The sequence below is a fragment of the Polyodon spathula genome, chromosome 26, assembly GCF_017654505.1.
Source record: "Polyodon spathula isolate WHYD16114869_AA chromosome 26, ASM1765450v1, whole genome shotgun sequence".
Classification (NCBI taxonomy): Eukaryota; Metazoa; Chordata; class Actinopteri; order Acipenseriformes; family Polyodontidae; genus Polyodon; species Polyodon spathula.
Genome location: NC_054559.1, coordinates 13,962,294 through 13,979,413, shown reverse-complemented (window position 1 = coordinate 13,979,413; position 17,120 = coordinate 13,962,294). Strand labels below are relative to the sequence as shown.

Sequence of the window (17,120 nt, the reverse complement as noted above, 5' to 3'; positions counted from 1 at the left end):
TTAGTCAATAGGGTTGTCTGCCTGAGAAATGCTTGTAAAATTAATCTTAGGGGACAGTTAAGATTATGAGTGCTGTGAGGCTGGACAGGTAGAGAGAACTTGTTGCAGTAGATTCAATTAATGTGATATTTACCATCTGGGGGGAAACAGTTCCTTTGAACCGTCTCCTTAGCAACAACAGACAACTTTGTAAATTTGAACCAATGTAATGCTTTCTGTGTTAGAGACAACAGACTAAATAAAAATCCGTTCAAGTGTATGAAGGCACAATCCCACAATGCTTTCCTTTCACTGCTGGTCTTTTCAAACTGATGTAAAGATAATTCAGATTTACTTTAAGTTCTGCTAAACTAGATAAAACATACTGTACACTGGCACTCAAAAAAAAAAAAAAAAGGTTTTTATTTCATTGAAAAGTGTTTCTTTCAAAGACAATCTTCTAAGGGCCCTCTTTCATATGACAAATACAACAAAGCAAGTTAGGTAGCTTCTGAGGATCTTATTTCCCTTATTTGACAGACAACAGCTGGTGCTGCTTTGCATGTCCCATATAAAAGTTTACTGTAGCAAATATACATAGAAAGTCAGTCAGGACCCGGTTAGGAGTGCCAGTGTGAAAGGTGCTTTAGGAAGACTCTATTTGCTATATTGCAGTGATGGCAACTCCTGCAGCCTTGGTAATGTTTGAAACCTTCAGTGACTGATAGCTTACTGTTTTACCCATTTCCCTGTACTGGGTTACTTGGTCAGATACCAGCTGTATCATTACATTGAATTTCTACACTCGTGCAAAGCCTTTCTACTGACACTTATTGAATTGATATGAGCTTTCACAATTTGTGAATTAGAAGGGTGCACTCATACCCACAACTTGGGTGTCAAAAGGATCATAGAGTAATTAAAAGAAAACAAAAAACATGCCTCTGTACTTTGTTAACTTTTCTTCATTCCTAATTTCAACTAGGCTTGCGATTAAGCATCAACATTAAAAAATAAACCACAAACCCCCGTCTACAGTCCCATTGTTTCAGTGTGCAAAGCATGTGGAAATACTTAACTGTACAACTCAGGAAGATTTGGTCCCCAGGGTATGCAGCAATGAGACATAAGGGAGCATTCAAGCACTCTAGGTTTGCAAAATAAATAACTTACAAAGCAATAAATATTGAGAATCCTTGAGAATATAGAGAACAGTGGGACCATTACAAGGGCAAGTTAATGTCTTGTATGAAATGCATATGGTTTCAATGCTGCAGACCATCTCTTTGTTGCTCTCCATATGGTTTGCTGTTTTTTTTTTTTTGTTTTTTTTTTAGTTTTAAGAAAAAAGTTTCCAATGAACCGTGTTTTTTTATATAACAAAGAACGTGAGACATACACAGTGAGTGACGTATCGTTTCACTTAATTCTAAATAATTGATTAGTCCCTTTAACATTAATTTCATACAGCAGCTAAGACGTGTGATGAGAGAGGCCATTCTTTTGTGTCTATCTCACTGCTATCTCCCACTGACATCAGTGTTTTGTTCTCAAGTTATTTGGACAATTAAGAAGATAATTAAAACTTGATTTAAAAAAAAAAAAAAAAAACCCTACCAATTTTAGATGTGACACAGAAGGCATAAGAGGACTGGCCTTCAATCTACAGTAATTTAATCCAACTCAACATCTAACCCTGTTTTATATTAAGGGCTTCTAAACTAAACCATAATTTAGTTTTAAGATACAGAGTGACAGGAGAATGGGAAACTGGAATAACAACTCAAGAATTGGGGAAATGGCAGTTATTTCTGCATTTCCCAGATCCCTTTAAAGCAGCATAGTATTTTATGTAATTCTAGAAACTGATGCCTACACCTGGTTTAAACTGACAGCCAAAATACTGACTTGTAGTGAGTTTCAGAAATATATACTTATATGTGCTTATTGTATCTGTACCAAACTTGTTTTATTTATTTTTTATGTAAATTGATCTCATCAGTGGTCCGCTTGGAACTGTATAGTTGACGAATGAGTGCTGTAGAAACCACACATGTTTTTAGCTGATAAAGGAACCAGTGAGTATAGTATAGTGGAAGAAATTGACTTTTATTTGAAAGTATGAATTGCCAGTCTTTGATGCATCATTAAATTTAAAATAATAATCATTGCAATGACTTGCAAATTTCCATATAGATGGGAAATGTAGATTTAGTTTCACCTGCAGAGTCAGCTTTATTAAAAAGCTGTAATGATGTATTACTGGTATGACATCTTTCAGGACCTTTTTCATTAAAATTAATCAATCAATTAATTTTTATTATATATAGTGCCTTTCATGACCACCATCACAGAGCGCTTTACAAGATGCAGTAACAACAAGAAAATCCATAATACTTTAAACACAGAGAAATGCGTAATGCATGCTATACAGTAAAAAAAGTGCATAATATATGAAATAGTAACAGCACACAGTAGCTAATAGCAGATATCAGGCTTAAAGAGCATGGAAAGCAAAAGAGAACAGGTGATCAGCTTAAGAGCTGATTTAAAGCGAGCAACGATGGGAGCATCAAGCACCAAAGCTGGGAGAGAAATAGTCTATGATATTAAAAAAAGAAGCTCTGACTGTATATAAAGACTACTTTCTTTAATATGAATACAAAAAATACAATTACATTATAAGCCTGGTAGAAAATTAGAAAACAAAATAAAAATGTTGTATCACTGGGTATTTCACAGATAGAAAAAAAAAAGCTTTATAGCTTGAAATAGCATTAACGATCCTGGCCTAGGGTTTTCCCTGGGGAATTAGTAATACTTTGTAATATTAACAGAATAATCTTTACCTTTTAGCAAAGTAAGTGTTTTTAAAAAGTAATATGAGTGTCTCACCCATAACTACAGTTTGGATGAACAGGGATGAAGAAACTATCCTAGCAAAAAGGGATAATACAAAAAATATATATTATATGTTAAAGAATGTCTGTACAAAGTCATGAAAAAGTTCTTCGCAATAGTAAACCAACCATGCATACCTTGATTAATTGCTGATATTTGTGGAGTCGAGACTGGTCGCACACTCCAAAAAGCTATTCGATATTCTTTATGACATGACCACTGATCTGTGCAAACAAAATCTTTTGCATTGTATTTACTTTAAAACATTTTGATTAGACCAAAATAAAGCAAAAACAGGACACATTTTGACACATAGCGTGTCTTCATCAGGTGTCGCTATACAATAATTGTTATCTAATTGGAAAACAGTGAGGAATATAATGTAATACAATCCCCACCCCCTTACTGCTGTATTAAATTTGTGTTCTATAAAAAATGGTTTTCATTCATAAGTTCCTATGCTGAATGAGATGCATAGCCATTATGTAATACCCCCCGTGCACAAGTTTGAAACTCCACTAGACAGAAAATTATAACTATACAAATATTTAAACTGAAAGATCAATCCCTGAAGAACAAGAATTTACTATTTAAATATACCCCTTTACCTCTGTTAAATAAATAACTCCAAAAACAGTGAACAATTTCAGGGCAGCACTGTGTGTTCAGTTGAGACAAATATCCTAGGGCAGTCTGCAAAGATTGCTCATGTTAACTGAACTGTATCTGGGTAGTGGCAATTATATACCAGCATGGACCAGTTGAATCTTAAAAAAATATATATATTAAATGAATAAGAAATGAAGACATTAATGATGATAACCCAAAATTGCTTATTTGTACCGCACTAGTCGACAGGAAATGAATGTTATGGTACTATAATTATCCTTTAATAAGAAATGTATACGGTAGTTCAATTAAAAATATAATCTAAACATATATCCTTTTTTGTTGCCTAATTGAAAACTAGATGCATAATAATCATATTGGGTATATTAATATTATACAATTGCTGAAATGAAAATACAGCACTTATATGAATAATCAAATGCAATTTTACTGCTCACTTAATTAATTCTGTAGCAACTGCTGGTGAGTTGTGAGCTTACAGTTGGGAAAGGCCCTGTGACTGGGAACCCAGCATGTGTATAAAATCTCAGACAACAGCAGATTAATTCATTTATGACTGCAGACAATGATCAGTTGACTTCTGAACTGTAAAGGCAATTTTAATGAGCCTATTTTTCTTGGTGTCCTGAATCAGCACGGCTAGATAAAAACGAGCACCAGCTCTGACCAGCTTACGTCAGTCCTGGTCAGTGCTGAATTTTTCATCAGTGCATTCATCTGTATCCTGTACTTTATCAGAGATCAAACACTGCCCCCCAGTAGCTGCATGGATGCACGAACTTACACAGAACTTACAGCAAAATGGGTCATTGAAATGACGTCTTCAGACACTGTTATCAATTAAAACATAACAACTCCTCAAATCAATCAAATAAAGAAATGACTATTAATATTTTAATTGTCGAAGGGGGGTATTAGCTCAAATACCGCAGAAAACTTGACAAGTTAACCTGACCTTGAAAACTAAAAACCATTGCGTGGGTTGAAGTGAAAAACAGCAAATGCGTAATCAAGGTGAGCTCATTTCTCTGGCAACCCAATAGCCTCTTGCTAACTCCTCTGAGGAGAGGTAACATATTGGACTGAACATACATCTATATATGGGCATTTATCTGGAAACTCACCAGTGTTCGTCCAAGAGGCTGTCATCAAAGTAACCACAGGCAACGCTTTCGATAATGAATAATGGATGTAAGGTGTGTTAGGGTAAAGCCGCTGCTAGAAAGGTTAATGCTTGTGACCCTAGAAAATTATGCAGTGTGTCAGTGTGGGGTATGAAACTAAGATGTGTGTGTGTGTGTGTGTGTGTGTGTGTGTGTGTGTGTGTGTGTGTGTGTGTGTGTGTATCTATATATAATATTATATCTATATATATATAGATAGATCTATCTATGATATATATCTATCTCGAAGGTGATATATTATCTATATCTATATATAGTATATATATATATATATATATATATATATATATATATATATATATATATATATATATATATGGGGTATAATGTGAGTGTTGCAGATGAGTACTCTGTGGTTTAACTGTGATGTTAGTTTCAATGGAATGGCTGTACTAGATGTATTTTTTAACCTGTTTGTAATCTGCTTGATGGATGTTTTATCCAACCTGGAGATAAATATTTTGTTTCTAAACACAGTGTTCTGCAAACGGAAATCACAAACACACTTGATGATTAATCAATGTCCTCGTGAAAGGGGAAGAGGAATATCAGGAGATATGTAATTATTTTCTTTATTTATTTAGCCAGTAAAGCAGCATGGAAGTCGACGGAAAATCTTTTTTTATTTATTTTTTATTTTGCAGCTCACTTCGTTCTTCTGTCAGGATAAAAAAAGATGCCCTGCAAGAACCATCTCGATATTGCAAACAAAACAATCTGGCACATTGAAATCAGGAAACAAATGTTTACACATAAGGTTGTAGACTATAGTATAAGGGAGCTCCCACATAAAAGTATCCCACAGTATTTCTGTATGCTATTTGTGCACTTTTACCATGCTTTTGCCATGGTTAGGGTATGTGAGAAACTATAACAGATCCATCTATAATAGATAGGTAACAGATTCCATTAGTAGCCTTTATATCTAAATATCATATTGCTGTTCATTACAAAAAAAGAGTATAATCAGCCTTCTAACTGTTAAGTTTTATATAAAAATGTGATTTAAAACTAAATCAAAATCACAAGGGATGGGGGGGGTGGCTCTCCTGTCACGACACCCTTAAGGAATGAAAGCCAATGCTTCCAGCTCTCTGTGGAACCCCTGCTGGAAGCCCCACGGACAGTCATATCTCATTTACCTCACATCTCATTTGAAAAGGCAGCTAATTTTTGCGATGAGGCAGACAGGCTATTAAAAGTATTGGGTGGAATTTTTAAACCTGGATTTACCGCTATGTAAACAGCAAGAAAGACAAACCTGGCGTTCCAATTGCTTTTAAACTTACTTTTCTCTTTAGCTGACTTTTTCAGACCAGGCCAGCTTTAGGGTATGTTTGGGTTTTCCGTTTGATCTAAAATATCAGATTATGATACTGCATTACTGTAGATGTAGGAAACCATTTGATTCTTCTGGATCGGAATCTCTGATAATACACTGATAGATAAGGTTATAATCAGTTAGGGGCATAGTGTTACAAGAGAAACAGCTAGTTACAATTAAATCAGAACTATACATTTGTATTTTTGTATGGACTAAAATGAAATCATAAAAAGAATATTGGAGACAAAAATAAATTACTTTTTTTTTTTTAGTTCTGTCCCCCACGCTGTTTATTTGAAATGACAGAATTTCAGTATTAATATCCTGTCAGTCGGATGACGGTTGGGTAGCGTGTGCGATGGGTCATGCATTTCTTTCGGTCGATGAAGAGGCTATGCTCTTTGTTGCAGATTTCCTTCTCCAGCATCATGCGTGTGTCCTCCATATTACTTAGAGACTGCTGGGCTTCCTCATACTTGCGCTGCAGAGACTCAATGGACTCTGTGATCTCACCAACTTCATTCACCATCCTGGAGGGGACAGACAAGATGATCTGAATCAAACATTCTTTGATCTTTGAAGATCAGATAAAAGATGTGTTGAAAGCAAAGGGACTTTTAAATCCCTCTCTGTGGTTGTGATTACAAATTGAAGGCAATAACACATTGCAGAGTGATATCTGTTTTATTATAGCCTGTTAAACGAATTAAACCAAGAAACCAATAATGGTTTCCTGACCAAATGTAACTTTAATATTAAAGAAATTGACTAAAGATCAAAGGAGGCTGGAGTTCAACAAATTTGATTTTAAGTCACTGCATGTTTTGCGGCTGCTTTTAGCACTAACCTTGGACTACATAATGTTACCTTAAGTAATCATAAGTGATAATCCAGTCTGTGAAACAAGCCATAGATATCCTACAGTATAATACTGAGTTGTAAACCACATTGTGTCATTGTCCCGTTACCTCAGCTGTACATGGTCCCTACAGAGCTCCATGTTAGGTCGGGATGACCTGTCGTACAGCCTTGTCTGAGCGACCTTCATGGGCGCCTCTTTATCCTTTATAGCCTGATGGAGAGCCGCTATGTTCTTCTCTTGAGCTCCTATCTGATTCAGGATCTGTCAAAAAACAAAGGAGCAACAAGGTCAAAATGCACAAATGTTTCTTCACAGGGAGCTTAAGCACTGCCAGCTGGTTCAAGAGTATGCCCCCCCCCAAGAAAGATGCCCTTTATTGTAGTTAGGTATGACAGATCACCTACTGAATCCAGGTGTTGCTCCATTTTGACCTTCGCTGCATTCATCTCCTCACAGCGTTTGGCCAGAGCCCTGTCCACAGCAGCACACTGATCCCGCAGATCGTCTGCAGTGTCCTGAATCACTTTATCAATAAGACCACGGAGGTCGATGGATGTGAGCCGCTCATGTACAGCATTGCCAATATTTTGGCGCGTAAACTCAGTCCAAGTTTCAGGGTGGGAGATACTAAGAGGAACAATAAACAAAAAGAAAGACATATTTATTTATTTAAAGGTCGAGACAGTGTAATCCTGCCACCTGCTGGGCACACAAAAAAATATATACAAATCGTCAAAATTTGGCAGCAGGGGGTAGAGGGTTAATAATTGTGAAGGACAAAATGTGCAACATGTTGACTTACTGGTCTTGAAACTTGGCAGAGTTCATGTGGGACTGGATTTCAGTGCTTTGGTTGTTGTACCGGCCACACTGGTCATCGATGTTGTAAGCTTCATATTTATCAGACCAGTCGAGCTCAAGGGTCTGTTTGGCTTCTCTGTTTGATCTAAAAGATCACAAGTGTGACACTTTAGATTCTGGGAACCATTTGAATCTTCTCGAAGCTCCCTGCACCACAATATATGTTGCTTGAATGAAGCTTTTCTTTGTATTCTATAACATAAAACCTTTTCTATTCCTGTCCAGGAGATTCCAAATTTACTTTTTTTGGCAAATACTTTCGACTTGCTACTTAGAACAAGAAAGATCTCTTGCAGTATCTCACCTTATTTGGTTGATGGCTTGATCTAAAGTCCTTTTCAGAAGTTCTTGAACGCTTTGAATAAGATCTAATTCCTAGTTTTTAAAGAAAAAAATAATAATTAAAAAAAAAATTAACTATTGAAAAAAGATGTTTTAAAAAATTGATAGATTAAATGGTAGCTGTATTAATCCAGAGATGATAGACAAAGAGAAGGAGATGTAATACCTTTTATCTGAAGAAGAGACCTTTGAGGTCTTGAAAGCTTGTGAATAATTTAATTTAGTAAGTCCAATAAAAGGTATCACATCTCCTTCTCTTTGTTTTAAAAAAATGAAATAATACATAATTGATCATCATTTATATAGTTCAGTAGGGTACCTAGTAAATGCAATTTACAGTATAGTAAGTGATGAGGGAGTTTATCTTCAAAAGAGGAATGAACATTTTATTCTGCTGTAATCGTGACATCATCCACAGAATTCTTGAAAAACAAGTTTACTGCACTGTGTTGACTTTTCTTTCTACACAGCTGAAGGGCTTTTGTCTGAAGTGTGCTAAAAAATTAATTATTTTTAATCATTTAAACCTATTGTGTACATCTCAAAAATGTACATTATTATATTATTATTATTATTATTATTATTATTATTATTATTATTATTTGTTTATTAATGTTTGTACATTGCAGTTATACATGTCCTTTCAAACATATTTATTTACTTATTTTTCCCAGTAAGTAAAGTTGCTGGTAGCTATCGGTTTTGATTTACCTAAACACCTAAATTCTCTCCAACATTAAAAATTTCTGCCCCAACTACTGTCACCTATCTATCTCCCTGCAAGTACATGGTGCTATTCTGCCCTCTGGCTGATGTACTCGGCATCTACGCCTAATCACGCTACGTGCTTGAAAGCATCATGATACTACAGCGTCCTCATTCAATGTGTGCGGATCATGTCATCCCACACTTTGAGGTCAACAGGAGAGCTCATTATTCACCAAATAAAAGTACACGTTTTATCTCTCATACATTCTGGATGTGTGAGTTATAATATTAATCTATTTGGGATCAATTAATTTATTAAATGCTATAATTTTCATTAGGTTAAACTACTTAAATAATACATTTTGGTGTATTTAATGTAAATGAAATAAACAAATGCTGTACAGTGCACAGTGTGTGTGTGTGTGTGTGTGTGTGTGTGTGTGTGTGTGTGTGTGTGTGTGTGTGTGTGTGTGTGTATATATATATATATATATATATATATATATATATATATATATATATATATATATATATATAGTAGAGAATTAAGTTAAATACAGTTTTGATATTCATGAAAATGACAGTTTCACTAAACAGTAAAAATTGTTTTATGGATATCTGATTTCATTAACTTGTCTAAGCTGTAATCTTACTGGTTTAGTTTAGTGCATGTATAAAGTTGTGCTATCTATTTCCCTTACATTCAGTAGTTCGACCTCCACACTATCTTTAACCAGATCAGATCCCATACGCCTTTCTCTGCACTGCAGGTTGTCAGTAGCTATGGCTTGGGGTATTTCAGTGGCATCCAGCGCTTTCTCCAGTCTCGTTTTCTGCCCGAGAAGCAGGTCAGTCTCAGATGTCAAGTCTTCGATCTCCCGCTGCAACTCAGACTTCCAGAAAAAAATATCCTGCAAGCGCTCGCCCAGTTTTTTAGTGGAATCGGATTGAGCTCTCATCGTGGTCGCCTCCGTTTCGCTGGACATTTTTTTAGACTGGTGCCTGATGTTTTCCGCGTTGTCCCTGTCTGCAAATGCCTGGAAGTATTTGGACTGGTTGTTCTGGAACCACTCTTCGGTCGTGTATTTAGCGGTCCTGTAACCCGCAGTAGCCAGTCCAGAAGACGAGAACATTCCTGTGTTTACTGCAACTTCATTTGTTTTTGGGTGCTGTTCCCCGGACATAGCTTGGGTGTCAAACCTCGGTCTAGAAACTAAAACTTGAGCCGACATTTTAAATCTGTAAATTAAATTAAATTAAAGTAAAGTAAAGTAAAAAAAACAAATTAACTAAACAATCTGTTTACTTATGGTCCTTTCTGCCGCTGATATTAAAGGTTCTAGCTTCGAAAGCATCAGCAGGCGTTGTTTGCGTTTAGTTGCCAGGATACAAGTATCTAAGGACGCGTTGCTAAGCAGAGATGAATGTTGATTGATCAAATGACAGAAGCAGCAGCGTGAAAGGTATCATTCCAAGGATACTGCATTATTGTATCATTCCCGGATGTAAAATAAACAAAACAGGTTATCTACTTCTTTATGTAAATTGTGTGAACTAAAATATCAAATAGTCAAATAATGCATTTCTAACATGGCTTCAGACATATTTCTATCAATTTATATTATTATTTTTGTATTTAATTTTTCATTGAAAAACACAAACCAGTATATGCAGTACATTTGATTTTCAGAACTAGTAATTTATCATATGTATTTTAATATACAGTACTCAGATTCAATTTCGACTAATGGTGTAGTGTTATAAAGTGGTACATCATCACAATGTGGTACCTGTACCAAAACGTGACCCGTTTAATGTTAGCAAGTGGTACACTGTGAGATTTTGGTACAGGTGCAATCAATTGCAATGTGATGTGTTTTTCTATTGTCAAACAGGCATATTTACCATTAATTATACCTTTTTTTTTTTTTTTGGCAAACTTAAACTGGAAACAGACAATTTCTCTAAAAAGAAAAAACAATTCACAATAAACAAGACAAAATAAGAAGTCCAGCGCAAAGTTGCAGAAGTTAAAAAAAAAAAGAGAAATATTTGCATATTTTCTTAATTGTGGAAAAACATGTAATAAATTCAATTTAAAAAGATGTAAAGACCGAAAACAGCATAACAGCAGATTTGAATGGACGCTACCCTGCTTTCTTAACAGACATTGTTTAGGCATTGTTTAGACATGCGTGAGCAAGCGTAGAGCTCTGTGTACCACTTTTTATCCGCGTACCTGAAAATAACACTACACTACGTTTTCCAATGTCTTCAAATGTCTCATTATATAAAGCTTTGTTATTGGGGGGGGTGGGGCAACAATGTTAAATTGTATATATATTTATAACCCTGTGTAATCTTGTTTTAAAGGAATGAAAATATTACATAGGCCAATAAACTGAGAAAATATTATAAAGGCCAGTAAAAGTTAATACTTCATACGCCATGGTGGCACACCTTACTGGTGTTGCAATTATAATTTGTTTTGCTCTCAACTTAGTGTAGTGCGTCCAGCTTAACAAAAGCCACCACACACATTTGACCCAATGGCATAATGGTTCTTACCGCTTAATTTCTTGCTGCAAATTCACAAAATGGGACTTTCAAAACAAAAACTGAAATAAGTAAATAAAATTATGAAACAAACTGATTAAAAGAACTTCATTAAAATGAAACACCCAGTCAACAATTTTAATATGTTTGTACAGTTTTTTGTTTTTTTACTAGTTATGGGCGTGTCAGCTTCCCACAAAAGTAAATAACGTCTCATTTCTGACACAAATAACCAAAAATCAAAAACCACAGATTTGTACAAATGTTACAAAGTCTCAAAATTACATACAGATTGTGGCCACTTCCCATATCTTGTACAAGAAAGCTTCAAGTGTTGACTATCATTGAGTAGTAACTTGTTGCGCTATTTTTCATGGCTGGCTATGGCCCTGTTGACTATTATGGGATGGTGAACAAACATCCCTTCCCTTCGTCACTCCCTCCCCTCCCAGTGATACTAGTTAGCGAGACCTAATAAACTGCCCTGCATTTCACCAGTGGTTACTCTGCACAGCTTTTAAAGGTAAGGAAACACAACTGTTTTGTGAACTTAATAGTAATGATACGTCTTTGGGATAATCCCCTTCTCTGTTTTTTTTTGTTTTGTTTTTTTTTAAATATATAATCATGTATAGTATTATTTTTTTTATCTTTCTACATTCAAAAACTCATAATCCAGGAGAAAAAGTAAAAAAATAATATAGCAATTTGAAAAGGGGATAGATTTGGGGTCCAGCTGAACTTCATACCCTAGTGATGACTATGTGGACTCTATTCACAAAGCTTCGCATCGTGAATTATAGGGTTGTTGTTATTGTTTGAGTTGTTTTTTTTTGTTTCTTCAATCAAGTTTAATGATCGTGAAACTGTTCTTGACTGTAAAAAAGAAAAGCCAACAATGCTTAAGGTTGCCTGGCTACCTGTCACATGACCATAGGACATTGGATTTTAAGGGGCAGTATGTCTACATTGTTATACAAATCCCAGAAAAGGATTTCATGCAATAAATATGCAGTTTGTATATAGTCTTGATATGACACCCAGTTTGGGCAATATATTGTGATACAGGTTCGGTTTTAGAATCTCAAGGCAGGTTATAGTTATGTGTTGGTTACCCGGCGCTTGTGTGTTATTTATTTATTTATTTATTTTTAAAAAAATTTTATACATATATGTTGACAGATGAAATGGTAACCGTATTAAAGGTAACTACTAGTCTGTTTCTCTTTCTTTTCAAAGAGAACCATCAATCTCTTAATGTTAGTTGTTATGTCATAACATATACATTATAGATTATATATATATATATATTATCTATATATATTTATATATCTATAAGATAAAATTTCTCATAAATTACATTATTCTATGGTGAGTTAATAATTTACAGATGTACAATACTGTAACTACCACATGTTTCTTCTTTATCTGTTTCTATGGTAACAGATTGCTTTCTTGGTTGTTTTATATCATAAAAAGATAAAATTATATTTCCAGTATTTGGCCTGTTGTAAAAACAATACATTGCTGTCTTCCCTAGTATTTAATTGCTTTTAAAACTCATGGATATATGGCTTAAGGGGTTCCATTGTGTAACATTTCTCTCTCTCCAGTTAGCCTTATGTTATGGTCTCTTGTCCTCTTGTTGCAGTATACTGTGTATTTTTTAAAATTATTATTAATTTTTGTATTCATTCCTACCATAATGCACCCATAAAGCTTGCCTTATGACATATTTTCTAATTGACACCAATTAGTTAACACAATGTGACATTTAACACCAGTTTACTGTAGGCATCCCCTTATAAACTATCAGAATAACTGTTAGTTCATTTTAGTTAAAACAATCATTATTTTTGCTGGAACTTTCAATCGTGAATCAAAAGGACATCTTCTAGAGCAGTTCTCAGCCTCTGAACAGAACCTGTGTGCCGGCTCTCGACTGACCTGCTTAACTAATGTCCCTCCATTTTGTTATAATTACCTGCTGCTTTTTGTGGCCTTGTTTATTATTGTAGTTGCTGTTTAATGTTCATTTTGTCACATATTATTTGATGTTGTTTTGCTTTGGGGTCTACAAAGGGCTCAGCTACCAGTAATAATAAAAAAAAAAAAACAATGCTGATAGTCCCAACTTTTTTCTTCGAGTTTGTCTTTAGGACGATGGAGAAGGGAACCTCTCGTGCTTTTCCTAATGATCCCTATCCAGCTTATCAAGGGAGTGCTTACCCCAGTGGTCAGCAAATACCCTACCCTACAAACCCAGGTATGGAAGGAGATCTATACAAAGATGTAGTTCTGAGACTGTAAGTAAACCCCAGAAGCTACAAACGAGGAAACTCATTATGCGGTAGTGACAGGAATTTGTGGGTGGAATCAGCATCTCAACGGCTAGTTTTTCAGGGTGAATGTTGCAGGTTAAATACATTCTGTATTGTCTTTTCATTTAGTTCAAACAGTTCCCTCACCAAGCAAACATGGAAACTTCATTGAGCTTTTGCACGTTACTTATATAGCTTCCTTGCCATTGAATAAAGATCTAGATTGCTAGCAAGGTCAAAATGAATACAAAGAATGTTTGCACTGCTATTACCATGTGTAAACGTTACGTAACTGAAATCCTTTATATACAATTATCAGTATTTGAAAATGAGTATTTGTTCCTTTATTAGGGGTAAACCCAACGACGTACCCTCCCCCTCCACCCTATGGAAACCCTGCAGGAGCACAGCTGCCAACAGGTAAGTGAATCAGTTATGCTTAGAATGGTGCACCATAGTCAATCTAGGTAAGCACTCTATTTCTGCAAGAGTAAAAGCATAGTAAATTACAAGAGATCTTTTTTGCAGTGTTAATCAAGGTAATCATGATAATTGGTTTTAAGAACGGGCACTGTTTATTAGATTGACATAACATTTTGAAAAATAATAATAATAATAATAATAATAAAGGTTTACAAGGTTTACGCATTTCTGAAACAGAAACCAAAACACACTTGTATTTCACAGAGTGGAATGCGCCATCACAAAGTACAGTTGAACTGTACTGCACGATACATTCTGATGTCTCTCTTTGATTTCCTGCCTGATGGGTGATTCTAGTGATGGCTGCAGTGATAACTCAGCCCCTCAGCGATGTCCCGGGACAGACACTGTGCATCCACTGCCAGCAACAAGTCCTCACCACAATTGAGCACAAGGCTGGCTTGCTAACCTGGGTTGTCTGCGGCACCATTTGTTTATTTTTGTAAGTCTTTAACCCCCCAGCCTTTACAAACACCTCCCAACAAAACACAATGGTTTAGTAAAACTTATCTGTTAAGACACCAATAACGATGCTTAAGAGTTAAGAATGAGAGCAAGGCTGTTACCAATAGATATGTGACAGTTGTATTATATTATGCTTGTGAGTGATGCCACAATAACAGCTTTGCCAAGTTTTGAAGTCAAAGCGATCCCCACAGTTACAGCATTCAGTAAAACAAAAAAAATATATATAATAAAAAATACATGACTTCATTAAATCTGTCATCATAACTTTGCAGTTCACAGAAAACACAATGGTTCTTCGTGGGTAAAAAATGATAAAGTATCTGTTCCTCGGCAGGGGTTGTCTGGGCTGCTGTCTCATTCCCTTTTGTGTGGATAGCTGCAAGGATGTGGAGCACAGGTGTCCAGCCTGCCAACAGGTTCTCAGTATATACAAACGGCTTTGAAAGTCCTTATTTGCCAAGCACATGAGATTAAGTTCCACAGACAAATGTCAGCCACAAGTTTATTTGCATAATGGCTCACAATTCGATGGTTCTCAATAGACAGTGTGCTGCTACCTTCAGGGGAAATAGAGTAAGGAGGGGCTGCAGTATGGGGGATGATACACCAATGATAATGTTGCTCAAAATGGTTCTTTACTAATGCTTTTTAAAAAGATTGCATACATATATTGTTGCTGTTTTTTTCTTTCTATTTATTATTGTTTTGCTTCATTTTTAAAGTGATTTTAGTTTAGTTGGTGCTAAGAAGTGATATAAAGTAAGATTGACTGTCCTGCAAACTACATTTTGTTTGCAGACTAGTGGAAAGAATCTGTAACAATATTAGAGTACTGTGGCTTAACCTATGTAATGAAATGTCTTTTTTAAAACCAATATTTCTATTCCAGGTTTAATTGTGAAATAAAGGGGGGCGATGATTTTTGTCAAGGCTTTTTGCGTTATCGAACTCTGAAAGTTACTGACATTTTGTTCTATCCATTGGGTCCCACAATTCCAACATCTTACCAACCACTGTATGAAGAGTAACTGGGTTTGAACAAATTGCAACACCCACCAAAGCTGTCAGTATGGGCAGCCGAGCTGCCTCAACGACACACCAATCTAAACCTTTAACTCTGGCGTATCCTGTCTGAATCTGATTTGCATCAGGGAGATTTAGCCTTCATACAGTATATGTAACAGGTGGTTAAGAATCTGACTCCTGTTGGTGAGATGAGGGTATAAGCATGAAAACCACTTTTCCAGAGTGGATTAGATCCTTACCTGTGGTGTGTGTGGTCGTTGGCTCATGTTATGCCTCCACCCTGTTAATTATACTGCAAACTAAAGGTCAGGGACACATCACAAATGAATCCGTCATTTATACAAACAAACCTGGCAGATATTTTACATCAGGTGCTTCCATTTTGCAGTGTCTGTCCAGCAGATGACAGCAGCACCACACACGCTCCTTAAATATTCAGCCAGCCTTTACTTAGTCAGTCATAGGGCTTTGTTTTGTTTGCAATTATTTCACTCAAGAGCAAAACTGCCCCGCTAATTACATTGAAAAGGCTTTAATTTCCCTACCACTTGGCTAATAAAACTTTAACTCATGTGTTATTTAAAACATATATACAGTACTTTTTTCTGCACTTTGAAAAGTCTCTGAGTGTCATTTTCCAGATGTTGTGCAGCTTTAGATGTGGCTTAGAAATTGTTCTGTGGTTTTTGTAGACGCCTGGTAACCTGTAAGAAAAAAAAAGCAAACAAAAAACAGGTGCTGTAATTTTCAGCAGAGGTCCAGCAGGTGGATGCAGAGATGTGGAAATAAGGGAGCTTTTCAATTCCACTGTCACAACTGACCCAGTTTTTAGGAGGAGTTCCTGTTGCTGATTTTGGAATAACATCCCATCTATCTTTAACATGTAGAGGAAAGAGAGGGAGGGAGCCCTTGAGTGCCGAAATTGGCTCGCCAACTTAAATTGCCATGCAAACACTTTCAGAATTGGTAGCAGAGACCTAATTATTTATTGAAAGCAGAACACTGATGGGGGGAGGGGTTGTGTGTGTGTGTGTGTGTGTGTGTGTGTGTGTGTGTGTGTGTGTGTGTGTGTGTGTGTGTGTGTGTGTGTGTGTGTGTGTGTGTGTGTGTGTGTGTGTGAACGCAAAAGAAGCTGCTAATGAGAACATGAACTCATTGAATTGCTGGAGTTGGCAGGCTTCCTGAGCATAGAGGCTGCAGGCTCCAGGGACCTAAACTTCAGACTTTAGAATTGAAAATGAGAGCGGGCAACTCTCATCTGTATTAACATTGACTGATGTCCTAGAAAGCACAGCCCAGGCACACGTACAGTCGCTAAAGACTTTTATCTGAGGAGTGTTTTATTTTTTATTGTTAAAGGGATACTTTATACTAGCTACATTTTGTAAATATATATATTTTTTACCTTTTTTAATATTACTGTGTATGTGTGTTTTGTATAATTAAACATAATTGATCTTGATAAATGATATCCA

At 35.8% G+C, this 17,120-nt stretch overlaps 2 protein-coding genes across 3 annotated transcripts; one reads left to right on the top strand and one right to left on the bottom strand.

The window, feature by feature from the left end:
- Window positions 1–5,298: 5,298 nt before the first annotated feature.
- tekt4 (tektin 4) lies at window positions 5,299–10,158 on the bottom strand. The gene is made up of 6 exons (XM_041229279.1): window positions 9,493–10,158; window positions 8,046–8,116; window positions 7,683–7,826; window positions 7,285–7,507; window positions 6,987–7,141; window positions 5,299–6,548 (listed from the first exon to the last, which is right to left on the bottom strand). Exons 1-6 carry the CDS (start codon window positions 10,021–10,023, stop codon window positions 6,335–6,337), a joined length of 1,338 nt encoding a protein of 445 aa, XP_041085213.1. The 5' UTR covers window positions 10,024–10,158; the 3' UTR covers window positions 5,299–6,334.
- A 1,521-nt stretch (window positions 10,159–11,679) lies between these two features.
- On the top strand, window positions 11,680–16,649 carry LOC121300688 (LITAF domain-containing protein-like). 2 transcript variants are annotated; one of them, XM_041229353.1, is made up of 5 exons: window positions 11,680–11,870; window positions 13,507–13,613; window positions 14,020–14,088; window positions 14,449–14,593; window positions 14,954–16,649. In XM_041229353.1, the coding sequence occupies exons 2-5, from the start codon at window positions 13,511–13,513 to the stop codon at window positions 15,060–15,062; spliced, it is 426 nt and encodes a 141-aa protein (XP_041085287.1). In that variant the 5' UTR covers window positions 11,680–11,870; window positions 13,507–13,510; the 3' UTR covers window positions 15,063–16,649. The 2 variants fall into 2 exon arrangements, with proteins under 2 accessions (XP_041085287.1, XP_041085286.1); XM_041229352.1 differs by having other exon boundaries at window positions 11,681–11,870; window positions 13,496–13,613.
- Window positions 16,650–17,120: the final 471 nt, after the last annotated feature.